Source organism: Numida meleagris, chromosome 9 (genome assembly GCF_002078875.1).
Source record: "Numida meleagris isolate 19003 breed g44 Domestic line chromosome 9, NumMel1.0, whole genome shotgun sequence".
NCBI lineage: Eukaryota > Metazoa > Chordata > Aves > Galliformes > Numididae > Numida > Numida meleagris.
In genome coordinates this window covers 7,628,483-7,651,727 of record NC_034417.1, presented here as the reverse complement: position 1 = coordinate 7,651,727, position 23,245 = coordinate 7,628,483, and the positions used below count along the sequence as shown (strand labels likewise).

At 35.8% G+C, this 23,245-nt stretch overlaps 1 protein-coding gene and 1 long non-coding RNA gene across 4 annotated transcripts in view; one reads left to right on the top strand and one right to left on the bottom strand.

Moving 5' to 3' along the window:
* Window positions 1–23,245, top strand: part of UNC13C (unc-13 homolog C) — a 128,189-nt gene that overhangs the window by 85,954 nt on the left and 18,990 nt on the right. For both annotated transcript variants that reach the window (XM_021407207.1, XM_021407206.1), the window contains 10 exons: window positions 3,637–3,763; window positions 4,661–4,757; window positions 5,180–5,323; window positions 5,655–5,732; window positions 8,362–8,439; window positions 14,595–14,683; window positions 16,429–16,578; window positions 19,484–19,607; window positions 21,733–21,789; window positions 22,888–22,968. In XM_021407207.1, the coding sequence (XP_021262882.1) occupies window positions 3,637–3,763; window positions 4,661–4,757; window positions 5,180–5,323; window positions 5,655–5,732; window positions 8,362–8,439; window positions 14,595–14,683; window positions 16,429–16,578; window positions 19,484–19,607; window positions 21,733–21,789; window positions 22,888–22,968 (1,025 nt within the window). The remainder of the gene's footprint in view (window positions 1–3,636; window positions 3,764–4,660; window positions 4,758–5,179; window positions 5,324–5,654; window positions 5,733–8,361; window positions 8,440–14,594; window positions 14,684–16,428; window positions 16,579–19,483; window positions 19,608–21,732; window positions 21,790–22,887; window positions 22,969–23,245) is intronic.
* Window positions 4,348–23,245, bottom strand: part of LOC110403661 — a 126,624-nt gene continuing 107,726 nt past the window's right edge. For both annotated transcript variants that reach the window (XR_002441777.1, XR_002441776.1), the window contains exons 12-13: window positions 10,045–10,094; window positions 4,348–4,733 (exon numbers count right to left, since the gene is read on the bottom strand). This is a non-coding gene — a long non-coding RNA (uncharacterized LOC110403661). The remainder of the gene's footprint in view (window positions 4,734–10,044; window positions 10,095–23,245) is intronic.

Sequence of the window (23,245 nt, the reverse complement as noted above, 5' to 3'; positions counted from 1 at the left end):
TACTAAATGGCACTACTTTGTTGAAGTTAATTAGACACGGTAATTAAGACAGATAAAGTGAACAGAATTGTTCCCAGGGGCTAATCTAATACTTCTTCGTGGCATGATATTGTTCTGTATCATTGTGTGATCTTGCCACTAGCTCAGAGATCTCTAGTATGGCACTACCTTGCACTTGGAGACATACCTACTGTATCTCTAGGTCATTCTCTAAGCCATTTTCTTCAATTTTACATACTGAATCACAATTAGAACTGCAAGTACTACTGGGTGCTTGTACGCAGTACAAGTCTACAGTGATCTTAGTAAGTTAAAGCTTTATTTCCTATTTTAGTGTATTCAGTAGTATATTGCACTAAATCTTACTGGAGAAAATGCACTGAATGTCTGACATCACTATTTCATCTTAAGTTGTCACTCAATAATAGAAATGTATATTGTACTATGTAATTCATAATGAAAGCTCTGGCCTTATTTAATCTTCTTTTATTGACTTTATTTTGTCTTTTTTAAACACAGATACAGTGGTACATTTCCCCTTATGGGCAAGTCCATTAGTTCTAAATTAAACATTTTACACTTGTCCCGGCACCGTTCAGGAGAATAGCATAAATCCATTAAAAATGCTTGTTTCCATATTAACTTGTTAAAAAGCCTCAAGTGCTATTTCTGAAGCAGCAAGTAGAGAACATCTCTGTTTTTGCCTTTTCTTCTGCTATAGAGGCAGATCCAGATACAATGCTGTTAATAATTAAAGTCTTCCACTTATCTTTCTGCCTCATTCTTCCAGTTCTGAAGCTTTTTCCACTAATGACTTATAAAACACTACCATGCTTTTAAGTCGTGTTTTATACTCAGTTTGCACTCTTGTGATTAAACCGAAGAGGAGTGTAACAAGTCCAGGTGTTTCCTTCATGGAAGGATGCATTTAAAATTGACATTGAAAATGGAAAGCTGAATTGATATACAATACAGTTAAAACTGCCTTTATTACCCTAATTCTCTATTTCCTCCCAAACTCAAGCATTATAGTATAGCATTTGATGAGGAAGTGGTTTCCAAGACACAAGTATATGCTCTTATTTGTTTCGCAACTTTTGCACATATTAGAGATTTATGAAAGCCTAATAATTGTAAAGTGAATCAGCATTAATTTTCCTCTTACATGTAATTACTTTCTGATTATATGATTACTTTGAAACAGTGTTGAAACTTCAGTATTTGCAATTTCCATCATATGTTTCAGAACCAGAGCTTTAATCATTGTCATGGATCTCACACCTTATAGAATGGATGACTTCTTCTGGTCCATTCATAGCTTGCCTTCCTTAGGCCTTCCATGATCAATTAATGTAAAAAGAATTCCACTAACAGTTAAAAAAAAAAAAAGTACAGTTCAAATTATTTGAGTTCTTGGAAGCAAGTGTTTATTTCCTTCTGTAATTGATTTTAGCCACGTACACCCAAAGGCAGAATTTTGTCCTTGAGTGTTTGTTCTTTGAATTTTATCAATCAGTTTGGCTTTCATGGTACAGTTTTCACTCTGATGTGATATTGAAGGATAGAAGCTATATTGAGATTGATTATTTGCTGTACTTGTATTTTATTTTATTTTTTGTCTTAGTTGGAAGCAAGACAGAGGAAGTTTATGCTTAATCTGTTTTGCATCTTTGACTTTTCCTATTGATGACATACCTGTCCATTTCTTCTGGTACGTTTTGAGAAGTATTTGATGCTGAATAAGTAATTAACTGATTAGACTAATAAGATAAATTTTCAACAAGGAGTAAAAAAGCAGTTCAGTAACACTGGGAAGATATCAATGTTCATTTGTCAAAAATAAGCTGAAATCTTTCAGGTATCAGTATAACACGGCAGGGAGAAAATGATAAATACAGTGTTTTGTAGTTCACAATAAGTTGGGTTTGTTTTTTTTTTTCAGCAGGTTCACACATTCCACATGGTATTACATGTTGAGTCTCTTAGATATTATCCAGCATTGTTGTTCTGTGCCCTTGAAGTCCCCATAAACAGTTTATCTCTCCAGGAAAACAATGTACATTTCTGCCTTTTCAGATCTTAGGCAGCTGGCCCTAAATTCACTCATACCTGTTGTGAAACCTGAAGCAAAGCAGAGCTCACTGAACAAATGGACTCTCATTTTGAGAGCTTCTCCTCTAATATAAAGGTCAATGTAAATCAAATTTAAAGCGCTCTGTGTTAAGTCAAGGATTGACTATTTCACTTCTGCTGCAGCCAAGACAAAAAAAAAAAAAAAAAAACTGTAAATCTGTTTTTTCTCACAATTCAGAATGAATTCTGCCTTTCTTTCCTAGTTTCTGTTCAGTGAGGAAATATGAATCTGTGGTTAAAAAATCTATGAACACGATCTATGCTGCTGTTTCATATTTTGTGTCTTCCCTTAGTAAAATTCCCAGTTCCCCATCTGTAAATTGTGAATAGAGCTGCTTAATTATCTTACAGAAATCTTCAAAGTGGAATGCATTACATTTGTGAAGTGTTCAAAGATATTTTGATGAAAATGTCCAAGCAAATGCAGAGATAAGACTGAAAATGTAGAAGCCTATTGTGAAAAAAAATATTTTTAAAAGGAGAATTAGAAAAATGTTCTTTTTCTTAGTTGCAAATCAGTTGTAGTAAATGCAGAAAAAAGAAAAATTTCAGGCTTAGTTTTCATTTTATTATATTTACCCTTACACAAAGAGCCCTTTCAGAAAGATCATTTGTATTTCACATTATCAAAACAAATGTAAATTACACATAATTATCAATTAGTTGGCTTTCTCTGTATTTCAGGTAATAACCACTGACTTCCATTGCCTTTAGCAAAGTATAAAAATACTAGGGTGAGATGTCAAGTAGTACGTAAACACATCCTTCTAAATCAGTTACGAACTCTGCATTTTTCTTAATTTATGGCCTGATCCAATATACTGCATTCAATCATGTTATTTCACTTCAGCGTTACAGGGATTAAGTCTAGAGCGCTAGATCACCAAACTGCAAACATACAGCCTGTGCTGTTTCACATTTGCATTATCTTGTGCAGACTTTTTAGAAAGTGTGAAAGCATCTACGGGTTCTAATCTAAATTAGAATGCCAACAGTGATGGTCTTGTGCTTTCTAACCTACACTCATGGTTACTGTGGATAATCCCATCTTTATCTTCTCAGAGGTTAATATTAGGAATTTAGGATGTATTTTTCACCTACGTGTAGCTACAAGTTACATCTCGTGAGATTTTTTGAAAGATTCTTTCCCTTGCTTAATAAAGAAAAAAAAACAGTTGCTCATGAATTACTTTCATTTTCATTTCTAATGTGCTGGATCTTAACTTCAAAAATAAACTTTAAATGAATGGAACTGAATAAATGGTGCCCTCTTGCAAATGTATGCCCATCATTTGGCAGCAGCTCATTTCTAAAACAGATTTGTGCTTTGGTTTGTTTTTCCTAAGGACATTCAGAAACTGCAGGTGCTGCTACCTCTAAAAAAAATCAAACCGGTTGTCCTTCAGAATGCAAATACTGTATCACTACTGCATTGAGGCAGAATAATGTTATTTACTGTTAAAATGTTATTAAATGCTTTTATTTCCACTCCTTTTATTACAGAACATGAAAATCAACGGTTATGCAAGAGCACAGATTATATGAATTTGCACTTCAAAGTGAAATGGTTTTATAATGAATATGTGCGAGAGCTCCATGCTTTCAAGGACGCAGTGCCTGAATATTCTCTGTAAGTAGTGTGTAGGGAAGGCTCCCATGAGTTTGGGCTTGGTGCAAGGTGTATTTCCTTCAAAAATGTATGCTTACATTTATGCAAGTGATCAATATATATAGCTTTAATTTTAAATACGCATTGTGCACTTCATTCTCTTTAATTTTACAATTTATAGGATTAATTACTAAAAATGTTATTAGGTGTTTCATATAACAGCCTGTTTTAACCACCTGTTAAAACAGCTGTCATTTTCACAATTTACAGAATATTTTGATCTGAGAATATGAAATGCTGAAAGAGCAGCAATATTGGTTATTGTCCCTGTATTATTTCATACTTTTTTCATATTTCATATTTCTGGATCAAGAGACACAATGCTAATGGGACACACTACTGAAATGAATCTTACTGCATTGGGTTAATATTCATTTGATGTTTTAAATTTGACTTTTTCTTATGAAATTAATACATTCAATTCTATCCTTATGTGTGAGAAATCTTTATTTACATCTTTAATCTTCTGCAAGTTCTGCTGATTTTACAACATGGTTTGGTGAATGTCACAGCTTCAAAAAAATTCTAAATAAACTGAAGAAAAATTAAACATCTGACATTTTATTTAAAAAAAAGCTTTCTCCACATTCTTTCACATGCAAATAAATGTTAAAAAAGAAGCAATACTGGAAAAGACGCTTTGCAAAATAAATATGAATATGATCCTCTGCAAAACATGAGTGCATTTCTCTGATGGCCACTGCAAACTACATCACTTGGGAAAACCAGATAGAATAGCAGGGTTAAGCTGAAATGCGTTTTGGTAGCCACAGTATCTTATGGCAGCTAGAACAGACATGAAGTCACAGTGACAAATCTTTAAAGAATGTACTTTAAAAGATTGTTTTTATTTTTCAGGTGGTTTGAACCATTTGTCATTCAGTGGCTGGATGAAAATGAGGATGTCTCAATGGAGTTTCTTCATGGAGCACTGGAAAGAGACAAAAAAGATGGGGTGAGCCCATATTTTTTAAACAAAAAGAATGTACTAAGGCAAGGCAGTTAATTAGTGTTGCAAAACAAGAAGCACACTTGATCCTGCAGTATCCTCATTAAGACCTCCCAAGATGTGCAGTCAATAATAGTATAAGAAGATAACCTTATGCACAAATTCCTGCTCTAACTTCATCTGTCTAAATTCCCCAATGACTTCCATCTAGAATTTTGTTAAACTCTGATGTGACACTGATGTCATGAAAGAGAATTTTTCTTTTATTTCTAACGGGACTGAAAGTCAAATCAAGGTGAAAAGTCTCTGTATTACCAGTAAGATTTTATTTAATACTTTTTCTGTCTCTAGAAATAACGTTAATAGTAAGAAAATCAGTTTATACAGTTTGGACAAGTATTAACTACTTGAACGTTTTCTTTCTCTAGTTTCAGCAAACATCAGACCATGCCCTTTTTTCTTGTTCAGTGGTTGACGTCTTCACACAGCTCAATCAAAGCTTTGAGATTATCAGGAAACTGGAGTGTCCTAATCCAGAAGCACTGTCTCATTTAATGAGGAGATTTGCAAAGGTAGATTAAAATCAGTGCATCTCAACTAAATTTCAGAGAGTGACATTGTGTTGCCATTGTACTCAAATGCTAATTCCAGTGGTGTTCAGAAGCAATCTCTCTGCTATTGAAAACTGTATTCCATTAAGAATAACATGGAGACTGTATTGCAAGGATTTCAAATGAGTTCACAGGATAGTTTACATTAAATCTGAAGTAAAATAAGATACACAAAATGTGTAAGCACCTGTAAAACCTATAATTCATAAAAAACCTCCTTTTTTGTGTTCAATTTTTATTTTTGTTCTACATGATGGAATTTATTACTTTAAAGTCTCTTTTCTTCTCCTAGACTATCAACAAAGTGCTGCTTCAGTATGCTGCAATTATTTCAAGTTACTTCAGTTCATACTGTGACAAAGAAAACGTGGTGAGTATGAAGCTGTGTTTTGCTTCTACCTAGATGCCTTGCACAATGGTATGCTCCAAATATGAAAGTGATGACTATACCTTCTTATGTTTTATTTCCGGTTTTCCAAGAAAAAGTAATTTTTATCTCAGTTTTCATTCTGCATTGGCTTGCTTCTCTTTACCGGTGATGCTCCTGGAAGAGTCTCCTATGCAAGGAATCTGTGCCAACTTTTCTGCTACTGCCAATCCCCGTGCAGCAGTGAGAAAATCATGTGCTGTTCTGTTGCCTCACTGCCTACAAGGGGCTGATGAATCCAGTACGAGCCATAACTATTCGTAAAATTTAATGTAAAATGAAACGAAACTCGTAGCTATATTTCGCACTTCTTCTAAAATTAAATCAAATTTACCTTTTTCTGTAAGAAATGAGCTTTAACACATGGTGTTCTGTCACTGAATCAAACTGTTTGTGTGGACTTTTGGCCTGTACAAGAGGATTTTTTTAATAGTCATTGATTTCTGAAATCAATCTAGTATGCCGATCTTTTCTATGGATTTAGATAGAAAAAATCTAATTACGGTATTGTCATAAAAAAAGCATAAAGCATTATAAAAATGCCTTTAGAGGAGATAACTTACTTTTACTACAATCTGTCTTTCTGAAACGCACACTTTTAGCTTAATAAAGGATCATTTGATCCGGTGAGTTGAGTTATATTAAAAGTCCATCTTCTGCATTTGATTTGACAGAAGAGATTAAAACAAATACTTCTCATAATTATAATTAGATTTTGGCAATCTCTTTCAAGTCAGTATTTTTACTATGGACTACAACACGTGTGCGTCAGCTGTTCAGATGAAAACATACAAAGGTGTTTTTCAAAAAGAAGTGTATAACATAAAAACATCCCCTAGTCTTCCATCCCTTGTCAGAGTTTACAAACAAACCTGATTTTTATGCATGGTAGTCACTATTCTCTTTTGAGTGTTGTTGCATCTGTCTGATTCCTCTAATTCTCTGCAAAGGGCATTCTGAAGGACATACAATATTGAAGCAATAAATCAGGTTTTGAGCTCCAGTTCTGTTATTTACTAACAGAAATAGATATTTTGCACTGAGCTAAGGTAGGTTTAGGCTCTGAGAGGACCTTAGCTAGCCTGAAAGAAAATGTTTAAAATGCCTCATTATGAGGTATTAATCTCATTGCTTCTCTATATTGCCAAAGACATTTCTATTTCCTTTGAACAAAAGAACCCTGACATTTTGTTCAACTGTTTTTTCTCTCATCAGAAATCATAATCACTGGTTTATATTGCAGATAGTTTCTAGAATAATGAGTATGAAAAGGAAGATATGGCTAAGGAGAGACAGACACAGTTTTGGTCATCTTAAATGAACAGAAGGTAGATAAGGAACTAGAAGTGGGGTTTGTGGATTTCTGAAGAGATGGGAAAGAGGCAATATTTCAACCATTATACACCACCAAATGTTTTTTGGTGGAGGGCAAATAGCGTGTTTTACTAAGAAGCAGTAATGTGAGATTAAGTTAGATCAGATTTCTCTTTTTTCTTCAGTTGAGAAGGGTTTATGACCCTGAGTTTCTCTGAGCATAATGCAGCCATTAAAGCTAAATTTTGTTACTGACTTTTTGAATACCAAATATAATCCCACCATGTTTCAACACTACACTGGAACATGCTATTAGCTAGAAAGGTACAGTTTATTATCAATAGCTCAAATTGTTACATTATCTTCTTGTTTGGAAAAGTGTGTATATATTTTCATTAAAATATATTACCTCAGTGTCTCAGTTATCCCAATTAAGCACTAGAACACACTGTCCTTGGCCAAGCAGAATTATTTTAACAAGTGCTGTCTTGTTGCTCCTCCCACACAATTCCAAACTTGTCTATAATGTCATCTGAATAAAATAAAAATCTATCAAGAGGTTGCTTCCTCCATGTTTTTGTAATAAGATGCTTAATCTCATCTACACTTTATTGTTTACCTTATATTTATCACGCAATTGCCATCTATTACACTGTGATTTTGTTATGCCTTAATTAGCTTAAACAGCAATATTTTTTGGCTAAAGTGTTTTAAAAATTGTACTGCCTATTCACAGACTTTTGGACCAAGAAAAATAGTACACTTCTGGAATAATATGCTGTTGTTGAAAGTATTGCCTGTTGATTTATTCATATACTTGAGCATCAGCCATTTTCTGAGTTACAGTGCTGTCACAGTTTTCTGCAAAGACTGCATCTACAAAGTAATCTGGTACTCCCTCTCCTCTCATCTATTTTCACTCCCGAAGTACTTTGGCCAGTATTGCATCTGTTCTCAAATAGATAACAATGCACTTCTTGATTAATTGTACTTAATTGAATGCAACTGATGAAACACTGGGATCTAAAACTGCCCAACTGCTTGGGAGAAGGGATGGAGCCTGCTGTGGGGCAACATTTTCTTAAAGGCATAATGGGCACTCACTGTCAGAGTGGGTGGGTGTATTGACTAAGCAAGTGTGAAATAAAGCAGGAAGAGGAAGCAGGAGATGTCAAGAAACATATCCTTCTCTAAAAGCACAGCTGCATGAATATAACATGCATATTTCTCATATTCTTATGCTTTTTTTTTTTGGTAGCCCTGTATCTTGATGAACAACATTCAACAGTTACGAGTGCAGCTTGAGAAAATGTTTGAGTCCATGGGAGGGAAGGAGGTGAGTGGTAACTTTTCCTGGTTCATTTGAAGTTCCTTAGAGATCATTAGCACCATGTTTTCAATCCAGCAACAGCCTTCACTTCTGCTTGCAAAGAAAATCAAAATTTCGAAAACATCATATACAGTAACTGTTTAATGCCCTGAAAATGCCAGAAAGACCTAGCACTATTTCACAGAGACATGCTAATGATCTGTAAAGTTCTACCAGCAGTGGGTGTTTTGTGTTGTAGTGTGTAGCGCCAGCTTTACTTTAATGTTTGTACTGGACCATAATCTGCTTTTTTATGTATCAGTATGTTTTGCCCATATCTGAATATTTTGCAGAATATGTGCCTTGTGCTTTGTCTGTAATGTGTCATGTCTTTGTCTAATGCCTTTAACTTGCAATCCACTGAGCAGAAGAAAGAAGGAGAGAGATTCTCTTATGAGGTTTGTGATAGTAAGCATCTTTTATTATTCCTGACCATATTTTCTAAAACTAAGAACAGTCACATTTCCTACTAATCTTCATTGATGCATTTCTGTAATTCCCTATCAACTAAAATCAAAAAGAGCTATGCTTGGGCATTCAATCTTCTCTCTACTTTGAAATGTTTTACTAGGCAGATAGTGTGAAGTCTTCCAGAATTTCTGAAGAGCTATAAAACATATTTTTAAGTGCACTTCTATCTATCTCTGAGGGCTTACACATATCCAAGATTAGACACTTATTTCAGCAAGAGCTGCTATTCAACAGTCCAATATATGCTTAGCTTTATCTCCTTTTGTATTTAAGAAGACTTTAAAAGTGTCTCAAGTCCACTCAACTGTAAAGTGACAAAAACGTGTGTTTCAATATTTTACTAATCTTAGCCTTTAGCTCTCATGTCAAATGATCATATGGATGAGTAAGAATTACAGTTCTGCACCTGTTAAGAATTATTTTGGCTAATCAAAATAAATACTAATATATTCTTTTTCAAATAATTACCATTTTGGTGATGACAGAACTGACTTTGAAAGCCTAGCTGCTGGTTTTGCTCATTTTAGTTGAATAGCATGAAAACCAAGGTAACAAATGCTTCCCTGGCCCACTGCTAGTCTGCTACACTTCAAAAGGTGCCGTATTTATTTATTTATCTAAATAAAATCATGTGTACTTGACTACTGTGTCAGAAAACATTTTGAAATGATGAAGATCTCAGTCTAATGTTGGAATTCGCTTTCCATAGATATGCACGTGTGCATGCAGTTGGTAGCCATAAATGTTAGACTGCTTCCAGCAGGAATTGTTTTTAACTACTTGTTTTGAAAGCTTATGAAGAAATTGACATCTTCTCAAGACGTTGAAACCTGTCTTGTTAAAAAGCAGTATTTAGATAATGAATGTATGATATTTATTATAGCAAAGTATAGAGACATGAGTTATAGCAATTAAGTATTTTATTGAAAAAACACCAAAAAAAAAAAACACCCACCCAGAACAACAAAAACTTGAAAGGAAAGCAAGTTACATGCAACAGTATTACATCAAAGTCTTTGATTCAATGGCAGTGGCCCTGACCCATAAGGGATTCAGACAGAATAGTTCTGAAGTGTCCAAATTAGATTAGATTCACTGTACCTGGGACGGTCAGCTGGGTGGTCATGGTGGAGAAAGGAGGAGGCTGAGATCTGTTATAGACAAAAAGAACCACTGAAGTGCCAGACTGATAAATACCTGTCACTTTCCTATTTGTAACTATTTTATGTTAAACTTTTTTTCTGAATGGAGGTAACCAGTTAGTCTCATTAGGAAAGCATAAGCAAGCTATTCAACCTGTGAAATTACAGATAAATGCAGTCAAATGGAATTCAAATTAGAGAGGGTTCCATTTAGCACATGCAAAAGTAACTTACACATCTGTAATTTCCTTTGGAAACAGTACAAAATCTGCAGTTAATGAGATTTTCTGCACATTAAATTACAGCATAGAATAGCTCAATCTAGCCTTATATAGAAGGAAGTCAAATTCATCAGAACTTTAACTCATTTACAATGTTAAAAAAAAAAAAAAAGAAAAAAATCAGTTTTAAACAGCGTTTGGAAGCAATGGTGTACAAACATCAAACATTAAAAGATGTTTTCAGCTGTTCATTGAAAGTACTCTACTTTTGGGTGGTGTGTTTCAGTAGTGGCGACAGTGACAGTGGGTCACCTCCGCTGGCACAGATTTTTATGAGAGCAGCATGCTGGCCCTTGTTCATAGCTGGCAAAAATGCACTAGTGGTGGTGACTATGTTAAAAAATAATATTTTGTGGCCAAGAACTTGTTCTATCAAATAGAGTTATCATTCACGTTCTTTGTATCTGTTTTAGTTTTCATGGAAATAAATAGGAGACATTACTGCTGGAGCAATCTCATATTTTAAGACTAGACTGCACATTCATGCCATGAATTGTAAATGCAACCCAAGAAACTAAGATGAACGATCTTTCATCTCTTTCAATTCTTAAGTTAGTTACGGCATATTATTTACACCCCTTTCTTCCATCAGCAGTTATCTATTCAGTTAGTTTTTTCTTTTCCTGAAAAAATATTCAAGTTGTTGGGTTATTTGTTGTTGTTATTTGGCTGGTTTTTATTATTGTTTATCAGACTCTATGGGGGCACATAAGACTTGAAGAATAAAAGTCCCAAATACTGCAGATACTTAATCTACATCCCCATATAACATAATCTCAATGATCAGCATTGTATTTTGCCTCCCTTTCATTCTTTCCTTCTAGTTGATTGCAAAAGTAGGGTAACGTTAGGGCTAGATTAGACCTAACATTCATCATCTGACTGTGGTTGAGATTTCTGCAGCTGAATATGTTTGTATCTGTTTTCTTAGATTGCTACTAATAAAAATGATTCATACTAATATGAAGAATTCCATTTCTCACAGACTTCCCTTCCCATAACAACTCTGCACTATCAGATTTTGAGTTATCTCACAGCAGATCAGCACGTGAAACAGATGGTAGTTTTCATCATTACTTCTTGTTAGATAGCAATAGTCGGCAACAAAGCTCAGGAATTCTCTTGATCCCTGGAAAGCCTTGGATAAATGACTTTGCCTCACAGTAGTTTTACATAGTAATAGCTATGGATTACTGTCTCAAGTAATAAGTGTTGTGATGTCAACCTGCATAGGTTTTGCAGCATGTCAGTTTCATTAAGCTAAATGATTTCCCATGCAGCGCTTTCCTGAGAACAAGCAAATCTAGTAAAAAATGCAGGAGCTGCCCACATCATTGCTAAAATACAATATCCTTTAAAGGCACATGCTAAGAAAGTCCTTTTGAGATGTTTGTGATTTTCTGCTATCAGCATTGTGTCATTTTTGCAGTGTAGGTAGGCTGTGAACTGCAGATTTATAGATTATTTAAGAGGGAAACAGTCACACTTTCAGCAGAAGGCAATCCTGAATAATTAGTGTGTGTGTGAAGCAGTACCAGAAGCTGCTGCATCTTATTTCCACTACATAAGGCCATTCCAAAACCATCTTTACCAGTAGTGTACTCCCCAAAGACTTGCATAGTATAAAGTCATCATAGTAGATCTCATGATAGCTCTATCATATCAGAGAAAATGTGGTTCAAAGCTGAGGTATGTTTGGATGATGCTAGTCAAGGACTCTCTGATTTGCCCTAGGAACTCACTGGCACACACAGGACACCTGGTAAAGTAAATGAAAAGTGCACATTTTACTTTTGGTGAAGCATTCAAGTTATCGTACTGTCCTGTAGTTAAACAAAATTAATAATGGCACTCAGAAATATCGCTAAAATATTTAGTCATCACAACACCACCAGGTATTCATCACCTAGGCAGTCAGCCTGCATACCTCTTTATATTCCGCTCCTCCCTATGATGCTGCACTAATAAGCATGAGCATGTGTATACCCAAGGCTGGATGTCCTGCCAACTGCCTCCAGCTGTGCTCACAAACTTGTTCGTGCAATTTCTGAGCACAAAGCTCACTTCAAGCACTTGCATGCACCTTTCTATAATGTGTTTTGTTCACAATCTGATATTAGTAACTGATCTTTCTGCTGTTGAATAAATTAAGTCCAATTCCAGGTGAATTTAGCTAATGTACTTTTGGGGTTTCACAACAACCTCTGATAGGAAGTACCTCCATTTGTAGTCCCAGTAACAAGATGATTCTCTAGCTCGTGCATAACGTTTATTTATAACGTAAATTTTGAGACTTCTGCCTGCACAGTATTCTGTGTGTTCTCTGAAATGTACCATGTTCAGTGTGAATGCTTTTGTGTTCTGTTTTTTGTTAAAAGTGTTAACATTCTAGTGGAATTCTTCCGTTTGTATTCCATACGCATCCTACCAAAGAGGGTGGCACAATTCCCTAGTGAATTGCATTTCCAGGAAAAACTGGTGCCTTTGTTAGTCAGCTCTAACTCTGCTAATTTAGACATTTACGTAAAATTAGTTTTTCAATCTCTGCTTTTCATATGATGGAACACAATCACTTTAAGTGTCTGAACTGTCAGAGTTTATTTACCAGGGAAATTACTAAGGCGTGAAGCAGAGAAGTAACAGAAGATCTCATAATGCAAAATAAATAAAAACAAAATCACTAAGTATTCACAGCATTAAAATAGCAGCTTCTCAGATTAGAAAAGTGCTACACATCACTGGGTATTTTCTAAAGGATGCATGCTAATTACACTGTTCATCTATTTCAGATTTTTGTTAAAATGTAATGAAAAGGTCAGATTTTCTAAGCTTTTAAACCACAAGAAATCTTTAAGGAGAGAAGGAATAGCCTGAGACTAGAACACAGTAGATCTTTGGGGGTGTTTCAGGGTTTGTGTATGCTTTCTTTATTTTGCCTTAGAATTCCCATGTAGTCTTATGTAAGCCATCCAAAGTGCTGTGGCACAGCTTCCCCTGTGGCTGAAGTACGATTAAAAATGCTGACCTATTAAACCACAGTGCTCTGAAGCACTCTCTGAAGCGTCAGATGAAGAACAAGCACTAAACACTCATGCAGCTGAAAGATATGAAAATGCAAATACAGGCATGTTTATGTATTCCAAAAGGAAAATTTCCTTTGAATTGTCTGAAAATCTCTATCTGACATTATTGCAGAACTGAACCTAGAATTTGAGGATTGTAACTGAAAATTACCCTCCCTCTAATACTGTAATATAGGTAGCTCAAAGACAAGGAACGTCAGCTATTAATTTATATTCTGCTGTTGATCCTGATGATCATCAGTCATATCCTGCAATGGACTGTAACTGTTTTCCTAAACACTAAAAGCTCAAGGAGAAAAAAAAGAGTCATTTATTTTAATCTGGAAAAGAATGCATAGCAAAAGAACAAGCTGCTGATCAATATCAACGGAGTACCTTTTTGATTAAATATACATGCATGGATCCTTACCCCTGTAAATGTAAAATTACATTTCTTCCCTGCATTTTCTCTTTTCCTATGTTTAGAAAACCTGTATCAAAGATACAGGAGCTGCTCTCCCTGTACATCAGAATGTGTTGCGCTGAGCTTGAATTATGTATGTCTTAATGGCTTTTAGAAATAGAAACACTGAAATACAGCAGATCCCCTTCCTTCGTACTATATCAATAGAAACAGCATGGATAGTCTTCAAGCCATCTTTTCCAGTGCAAGCTGTTCAACTTTCATGCTGCATTAATGGGAAAATGGAAACATCTTCCAAGGAAATCACAGAATTAATTAATTAATAATGGCAGTGGTAAAATATACATACACATACACACACAAAAAAAAAAAACCACTAAAATTAACACAAGCACTAATTCCTCATACATCCTTCTTTAGATGTGCTTTGTAAATACCACTGGCCTGACAGTGGTGATTCCATTCTGCCACAATTTGCACCATCTCACAGAAAGTCATTGCTGAGTGGCACTGTTTTGATTTCCAACAATATAATTCATTCACTACTACAATCAAATGTTTTCCTTTAATTGGCAACTGGATTTTTAGGTTTATTAAATAATCCTGTGTTGCAACAGGTGTTTCCATATTTGGTTTTCCATAGTGCAGTGTATCATTGCATATAATTCCAAGTGTGCTAATTTAACAGAAAACCAGAGGCATATTTTGTAAGAAAAATATAACATTACTTATCTCTTTGCAGTTGGATCAAGAAGCTAGTACTGTTCTAAAAGAACTTCAAGCAAAACTTAGCAATGTTTTGGATGAACTCAGTGTAACATATGCCACAAGGTAATCACTTATTTTACTTCAAGTCTTAGAGATATATTCCTGTTCATAAGCCTGCCTCATTGCCCGTCTTGGTGGCTGTTTGTACGTCCTGAGATACAGTTTGCTCCTGCCCTGATGAAGTAGTGTGTATTTGTGTGGGAGTGCGTGTGTGTTTAGACACTGACATGTTCAGCAGTAACCTCTCTGCAAAGAAAACTGAAAATGGTCTGTGGGCACAAATGTGTTACAGAGGTGAGCCTCCCAACTTTTGTTCTGCTTTTTAGAAAACAAAAATTGCTGGTTTGCTCTTGCATGATGCTGTGTTAAACTCTTCTTTCTGACCATGTTTATGTTACCCACTGTGACTGAAAATTTTTTCTACATGTTCTGTGGAAACCAGAGGTATCTGCCTGTGTTGAGCCTGCTCCAAATGGTCATTGTAATTGGACAGACCTGTGGCTCTGCAAGGACAGCCTGCAGAGCCTTACTCTCAAAATCCTTCATTAATCTGTGCGGTGAAGTCTTGAATGAGTACAGTCCTGCGTCAGTAGTGTGCCTCTGCTATGAGAAACTGCAAGTTATTTTTGCTTCAAATTAGAAAGGAATCTAAGAAAGAGAGATTAGTGTTGTAGTGGTACTTGTTAAGCAAAGTCTGCTTTTATTGGAGGGACTGGTCCCAAGTATTTACATGAGCAGCTTCAGTAGCAGCTTTACAGTTAATCTTTGCCATTTATCTTTTCATTTAAAGGCCTGGTAATATTTATAGCCTCTGTTTCACAAACTAATTCTAAAACAAATTACTGTGTGCGCAGAGGCCTTGTTCTGCCTCTGAACTGCTGATTCTAAGTAACTAACTGTTGTTTTGCACTGTTTAAATGTACTGACTGAAGCCTGTATCACATCAGTGATACCAGAATGCAACCCAGATTTGTCTACCATATTCGTTAGGAAAATGAATGATTTGCACACAAGCTGAAGAGACCCAACTTGAGGAGCAACAACTTGTTCACGTATACCTTGAAGTAGAAAGGATTCCTTCAAGAGGTGTCTGTAATTAGAAGTAACAACTTCTAAATGTTGGGTTTTTTTGGCGAAAGATGATTTTAAACAGTTCAAATATTTTAGCAGTGCCAACTCGCTGCAAAGTAAAGCTTCTGATAGTACTGACTGAGTGAAACCCAGGAAAATGTCTATGTGAGCCTAGCAGGGCAAAATCAACAGAAGTTGTTTATTTATTTGTCCTCAAGAAAAATATCAAAGCTCGTTTCATATTAGCCACAAAACAAAAAATAATTTCTGGCCTCCTGTTCCTGCTGTGCTTTCACACAAAAAATCTGGAGTTGTTGTTGCCAGCCTGTAGTCCACCGTATCCTAAACTGCAGATTCTAATACATCTACTGCTTCCAGAAAATAACTACTTAACATCACCACGATGACGTGAAAAGCATAATGACAAAACTGAAACAAGCAAAATACATCAGAACAGTAGTTGCATTAATTACATAATGCATAGGAGGTGATGTTTTCAGTCTGTAGCACCTGAAGTATATTAGACTTGGGAAAATATTCCTTTTCATTGCAGAAAAAAGATTCTTGTTGAAGAACCCAATGCAGAAAGATAAATCACAGAATGGTAGGAGTTGGAAGGAATCATTGGAGATCATCTACTCCAACCTCCCAGCTAGTGCAGGTTCCCTAGAATGGGTTACAATCTTGTCTTCTCTCTCAGAATTCTTTCATTCTCTTTTTTTCCCTTTATCTTACAGTTTCCAATCTATTATAGAAGATTGTGTAAGACAAATGAGCTCTGAACTCAATCAAATGAGAGGAAATGGGACTGCAGCGGCCAATAAGAACAGTGCAGCCATTGATGCAGAGATTGTACTTCGGCCTCTCATGGATTTCCTGGACAAAACGTAAGTGTGACGCACTGATGTGTGTGGCATGTTAGAAATGCGACACTAGAGTTAAGGATGTATACTTGGCCTTACCCTGAAGCATAGATAATACCTAGAAAATGTTTGCAGTATTTTTACTATTTGTAGTATTCCCATACGGACAGGATACTTTACTTAACATGTTTATTTACACTAAGAAACTTTCCCATAAGCAGTATATCTGTCTTTCTTTTTCTGGTCATGTTTTGAGGCACTATGACAGAGCTAGTGTGTGATCTGTGCTCCATGAGCAGTTGTATAAGGAAAATTGTCATGTACATACTATATTGCCTTATAGAAATTTCTTGACGTGTGGACTAGGCTGGCACACAGTGTCCTCTGCTTATTCATAAGCACTTCCACGATGTTAAAAGCTTGGCCACCATTTAAAGATTCACCCTAATTTACAGAACAGCTTAATTTTTATACTTTTTTTCAATCAGTAAAGAGCTATATTTTCAAACAGTGCCACAAACTCAGTTTGGCCCGGAGAGTAAGCATGTCTCCTCTCCTCATCATCCAGTAGTGACAGCATCAGCTGTTCAGCAAGGTATGTGCTAGTGCAGTCTGTAAGCACCTTGCTGTCCTTGGTCGTCATAACAGACACAAGCTGGAGCATAGGAAGTTCCATATGAACATGAGGAAACGCTTCTTTACTGTGAGGTTTACAGAGCACTGGAACAGGCTGCCCAGAGAGGTTGTGGAGTCACCTTCTATGCAGACATTCAAAACCCACCTGGACACTTTCCTGTGTAACCTGCTCTAGGGAACCTGCTTTAGTAGGGGCCTTCCACTGGTGGATCTCCAGAGGTCCCTTCCAACCTCTAAAATTCTGTCCTTCTATGTCGTTACTGGCATTTGTGAAACAGCAGTGGCCTTGAGACCAAGCAGCATGACGTTGACCCTGAGCTTCAGATCCTGAGTTGCACATGTATGGTTGAAGGTTAACACATACATGGGTTACCCTTTTAACACTTTGGTTCTTTATGTATATTTCACCAAGGCAGACATTTTCAAAGTGAAGGTGGAAAAAAATGTGCTGAGGAGGGGAGTATCTTGCTTAAAGTAAAGTAGAAAAAGAAGCATAACCCAGAGGAACTGGCTAGATAGAACTGCTGTTAAAGTTGGAGCTGTGCTGATTTGAGGAAGGTGCTGAGCAGAGAATGGGCTCAAGGAAGCCGGTGGCTTGGAGGACCCATTATGTGAGATTAAAAAGCCCTTGTTTGTGGGAGGCTGTCCTGCTAAGTCCCTGTCTGGAGAGACTGAGGCAAAAGAATTGGTTCAGCATTCTGGGCAGCCTCTGGGGGTCTGTTTCTTCTCAGGCTCTGCACTCTCTCTCATCCCTAGATGAACATTTTTTGATCTAATCAGCTCTGCAGGTTCTCTGCCCTGGTAACAGAACATATAGTGTCAAGGAGTGGCAAGGAGTGTTTCTTTGTTCTCTGCACTGTAAAGTTAAAAAAAAGAAAATGATTTGTAAGGCTCTATGCCGAAGACAGTGATTGGAATTCCAAAATACTTCTCTGGGTTACTAGTAAGAGCTGAATCAAAAACTGATTTAAGAATACATTTAGAATTGACTTTCCTTTCTCTGGGTTATTCCTTATACACTGTTTCTAAAAATGGGAGAGATAGGGTTGCTATCTTGGAATCATGACTGGAAATCACAGCTCCCAACTGTATATATGCATAGTCAAAGTCTAAAGGGGACCATGAGCACAAAGGGTGGGGGAGGGAATTGAAAGAGAAGATTTGCCTTTGGGGATTTATTTCTTTTAGGCTTCATTTTTTGAGGGCTTTGCAAGTTATATGAATTTCATTGCCTGTTGGCAATGGGCAAGTACTTACTTATTTAAGGTGTTTATGGTAAGAGTTGACTATTTTTGTAATACTGTTGAGTACAGCACACACTCTCCTGATCTGGCAAAAAAATTGTAGCTGATATATTTATATGTCAGCCTTTTACTTTCAGAAGTCTACCTAGTTCTGCAAGTTAATTTACTCAAGGATTATGTGCTACTAGAGGGTTATGTATACAATAAGGTTATAAACATTTATTAATGTGATTTAGTTAGTTATTTCTTAATTATTTTAATTATGTACTTACTATGAGATGGTGTTAACAGATGTTGGAAATATGGGTTTGGCATATTTGTGTGTTATTGGTTTGATTATTTGATATATATCATGACTTTACAGTAATCTTTCTTATTGTAAATAGATCAGAAATACTTCTATAAAAATTCCCCTATTTGCACTGTACAGTTTTCGGCGTTTCCCTATACTTATAACCGGCTGCACTTTATTCATGAAAATACTCCTGCTGGCACATACATGATAGTTTTAGACTGTATTCTTAAAGAGATAAATCCATTCAAGGATACAAAGCCTCTAAAAATTTAGTTTGACCATTTTAGTAATGGACAGTATGATTGCACAGGTATGCCAGTATGTATGTATATAGTCCTATATTGGACTATGTACATGGGACAACAGGAAAGACCTTTTTTCTTTTGTACTTTAGGGCGTAACATTATTATATATCAATCAAAACTTAAAGCTAGAGACTTAGAGGTGTTAAATCATTTCACCCATCAAATCTCACGTCATCTCACATGTGCATCTTCAATTAATACACACTGGTAAAAATACATTAAGCAATGAAAGGGATAGTGAGGATTTACATGGATTTCTAATCTGAAAATCTTCTATTAACCAAAAATATTTACTAATAAAACTGTGAAGTAACTAAGCTCTTGAGAAACTATTATTGGTACAGAAAAGCTTAACCACAGTGGCCATTAATCTGAAGATACGGTGCCACAGCACCTCTGAAGTCTCAATGCTGGTTTTGGAGACCTGTTTGTGTTTTCTTTTGTTCTAGTCTAAGCCTCTCTGCAAAAATCTGTGAGAAGACAGTTCTGAAACGGGTTTTAAAAGAGCTATGGAAGATAGTCTTGAACAGAGTAGAAAAGCAAATTGTACTTCCACCGCTGACAGACCAAACTGTAAGTGTATATAGTGTATAAAGGGTTCTAATAAATTTGTTATGAAATCGAATTGCTGAAGGGAAGAGGGGATATCTTACAGAACATGGGAAGATTGTGCGAAGGTAGAAATGAAATATGAGGTTTTAGTAATTCTAGAGTAGAGCAACTTCCACTACCACGCCTCCATTTGCTGAATTTGTTAATATTTATTACACAAGCATAATCAGAAACAGGCTGTCTTCCAGTGGCTATGTCAAACAGGACTTTGGATATCGTTCACTTGCTTTATGCAGCACCAGTTGTTACACAATGAATCACAGAACAGCATGGTTCGGAGTTGAGGAATTTTTTTGCTGCTTTTTTTAATTGGTTGCCAAGAATACAGAATTACCAATCTAAGGCTGAGTAAGCCCACTTGGGTAACAGGATGTATCCATTAGTTAGGATTATAAAACAACATTTTTGGAAATATTTTCCCTGAACAGCTTGAACGTTGACTATATTTAAAAATTAATTATTTGTCTGCTAACTACAGCAAAAATGACCTCTTCCTGCCAAATGAATACACACTTCTGCTTATCTTCCCCAATCTGCGAGGACCTCTGTTGTCTTTACTGATGTTCAGAATCACATCAAACAGTAACCTGTGATGCTAGTTAAATCCCATTTCAGAACAGCTTGTTTAGCAAGCTGATACTTTATTAAGCTGTGGGTGGGCATCTGGAACACGGAACATATGAGGAGGGGTAGCGAAGAAGCAGAGACTGACAAAGGCAGAGACTATGCCTATCATTTAAGAATCTTTAAGATCATTTGAGTTTGGGATAGCTGGGATTCCCTCAAATACACTGCCCCAGTTCAAATGACTTTTAAGAAATATGAGCCCGCGACTAGAAATTGTCTGCAATTTTTTTCCAAAGTTTTACTCAATATTTGTATAGTAGAGGCTATACTAGCTTAAATCTATAACGATTAAAGAACATGATAAATAGGCACAAAGATTACTGGATTAAGCTAACAGAGTGCTTGCAGTACCACGTGTATGCTTGCAGTACCACGTGTATGTTGGGTTTTAGTAATGGCAGCCTCTACGCAGCAGGCATAGTGAGAGTTGTGCCATTTATTCTGCTACTTCTAGTTACAATTGAATACACAATTAAACAAAATCAATGAAAAGTAGGATACTGTAAAATAGATTTTCCTTTTGCAGCCTTGAATATTACATTTTCTCTGAAGGTGAAAAGCATTCAGAAACTAGTGTTTTTGTTTTTGTTTTTTTTTTTTAATTATCTCATTTATCTTACCATTCCCCATGAAAATTTGAAATGTAGCTCTACCGTTGTAGTGCTATATTACATACGCACAGCAAAACAAGATCTGGAAACAGAAACCTTTTGGAATAGAAAACACTCACAAAAAATTGCTTTATATTACACTATGTAATCTGTATTGATTTTGTTCTCCTGAAATCCAGACATCCAGAGCTATGTCTTGCTGAGCTGCCAAGTAACCACACTAGTAATTATATTTCTTGGAGTACTTGTGATAAAATGGTGATCATAAAATTATAGTAGGACACTGCTTATTTCACGCAAAGAGTTAGTCATTGTCCTTTGGTATCATGCCAGGATTTGGCTTTGTAAAAATACAGGTTTAAATGCGTAACAGTACAGTACCTTTAAAAAAAATAGCTTTGGCATAATGCTAGATCATTATCCTACGTATTACACAACTAAGGATTTCACTCTGGACAATGAGTTAAGCTTTTGCAGGTTCTTCAGGCTGTTCACTTCCCATTGTTATTATTTATATTAGCATAGCCCTTACAGACGTTGACACATTGCATAAAATAATCCCAGCCTTAGCTTAAAAATATTAACCACAAAATTACATAGCAAACAGGAGCACAAGAAACCTCTATCAGATTAGACAGTATTTGTATCAAGTACCATGTTGAAGGCATCCAACTACTTCTCCTTACCAACAGAATTATAAATATGCATCTCGTGTGTAATTTAAGTTTTCATTTAGCTTCATAAAACAGTGATTTTGGCTAATGTCCTAGCAGAAAATAAGATATGTGGATATATAAAGCAACTACACTGTATTGATTCTGGTTCCTGAATTTTCAATGCGATTGCAGGGGCCCCAGATGATATTCAGTGCAGCCAAAGATCTTGGACAACTCTCAAAACTCAAGGTAATGTAGCCAAATGAAGCTGTGAATGGCTTGCTCTAACAGAAAACCAGATGAAATATTAGTAACTGTGAGGGCAAAGTTCTTACTCTTATTTATTGTAATAAACTGGAAAGTGGCAGTAGCTGTACATAGATGAGTCATGATTTTACAGTCTTATTTGAAGAAATTAAGAATAAATGATGATATGCTTACGTGATTAAGTGATCACTAGCTGGGTCAAGAAGATACCATTTGCCTACTACACAACTAGGCCTTACATGCATTAAATATCATAGAATTATGAGATATTTGTGTTCCCCGTTCCCTTCTGGGAGCAGTTCTGAAGAAAAAAAAAATTATGATAGAAGTACTTGTACATTTGTTCTGCATATTACTGCTAATAGGTATTGAAAAATGACTTACTTATACCTCTGCAATAAACTCCTCAGCACTGCATCACCGAAGTCCATATTGTTATTTCATGGAGACCTTAGATGTTTGATGCTAATGTCAGTTGTTTACTAATCAGTTTTGCCAATTTCATTTCAGAATTGACATGAAATGCAGAAATTGTGCTTCTCTAAGTAATGACTGAATTTGTTAGTGAAGTGAAAATGTAGCTCAAGTAGTCACAGGATGCTTTTATTAGACAAAGTTCCCAGGAACATAGTTACTTTATGACTATTTAACTTGCATTCTAATAAGAACCCCTCTTTAATATTAATATTAATGTAGGCCATTAACCAACATTAGTTAATTTTTCAGGTTCTTTAATACAATGAATTGTTTCAGTAACATCCAATATAATTTTTAAGATTTATCTATTCACCTGTCTCACAGAACACAAATATATTCTAGTAATTAAAGAAAGTGACATAGGTACTGAGTATTAAGAATTGGTTCTTCTTAGAAGACACAAAACATAGACACAGTCTATATTTTCAAGAATCAACACAATTGCTTTAGGTTATTATTTCTTCTAAAATAATTCTGAAGTTGAATTAATCCCTGTTAAATGTAGGAGTTTGGGGGGGCATTTGGAAGTCCTGCTTTTTCCAGGGTTAGGCCACAGTGCTGCCTGTCTTTCATAATAAGCTACATTCATAACTTGTTTTGCAGGACCATGTGATTCGAGATGATGCCAAAAGCCTGACCCTGAGGCAGTGTGCAATAATGGAAGTAGCACTAGCTACTATAAAGGTACGGCTTTACATGTTTTTCTGTTCCACGTTGGAATGACCAAGTACGTAATTACATAAACAGTAGATCCAATATAGAATGGTATCTATTAATGTTTGGGAGAGAGTAAAATAAAGGAGTAACCTTTTATCTAAAGTATGTTACCATTTTGTAAAAAGAACTTAGCAAATAGATTACCAAAAAAGGAAACTGGCTTTCTAGTCTCAATTATCTCAAATTGAGTTAGTTATCTCTCCTACCTTATTATCTGACCTCAGGGATAATTGTCATTAATAAT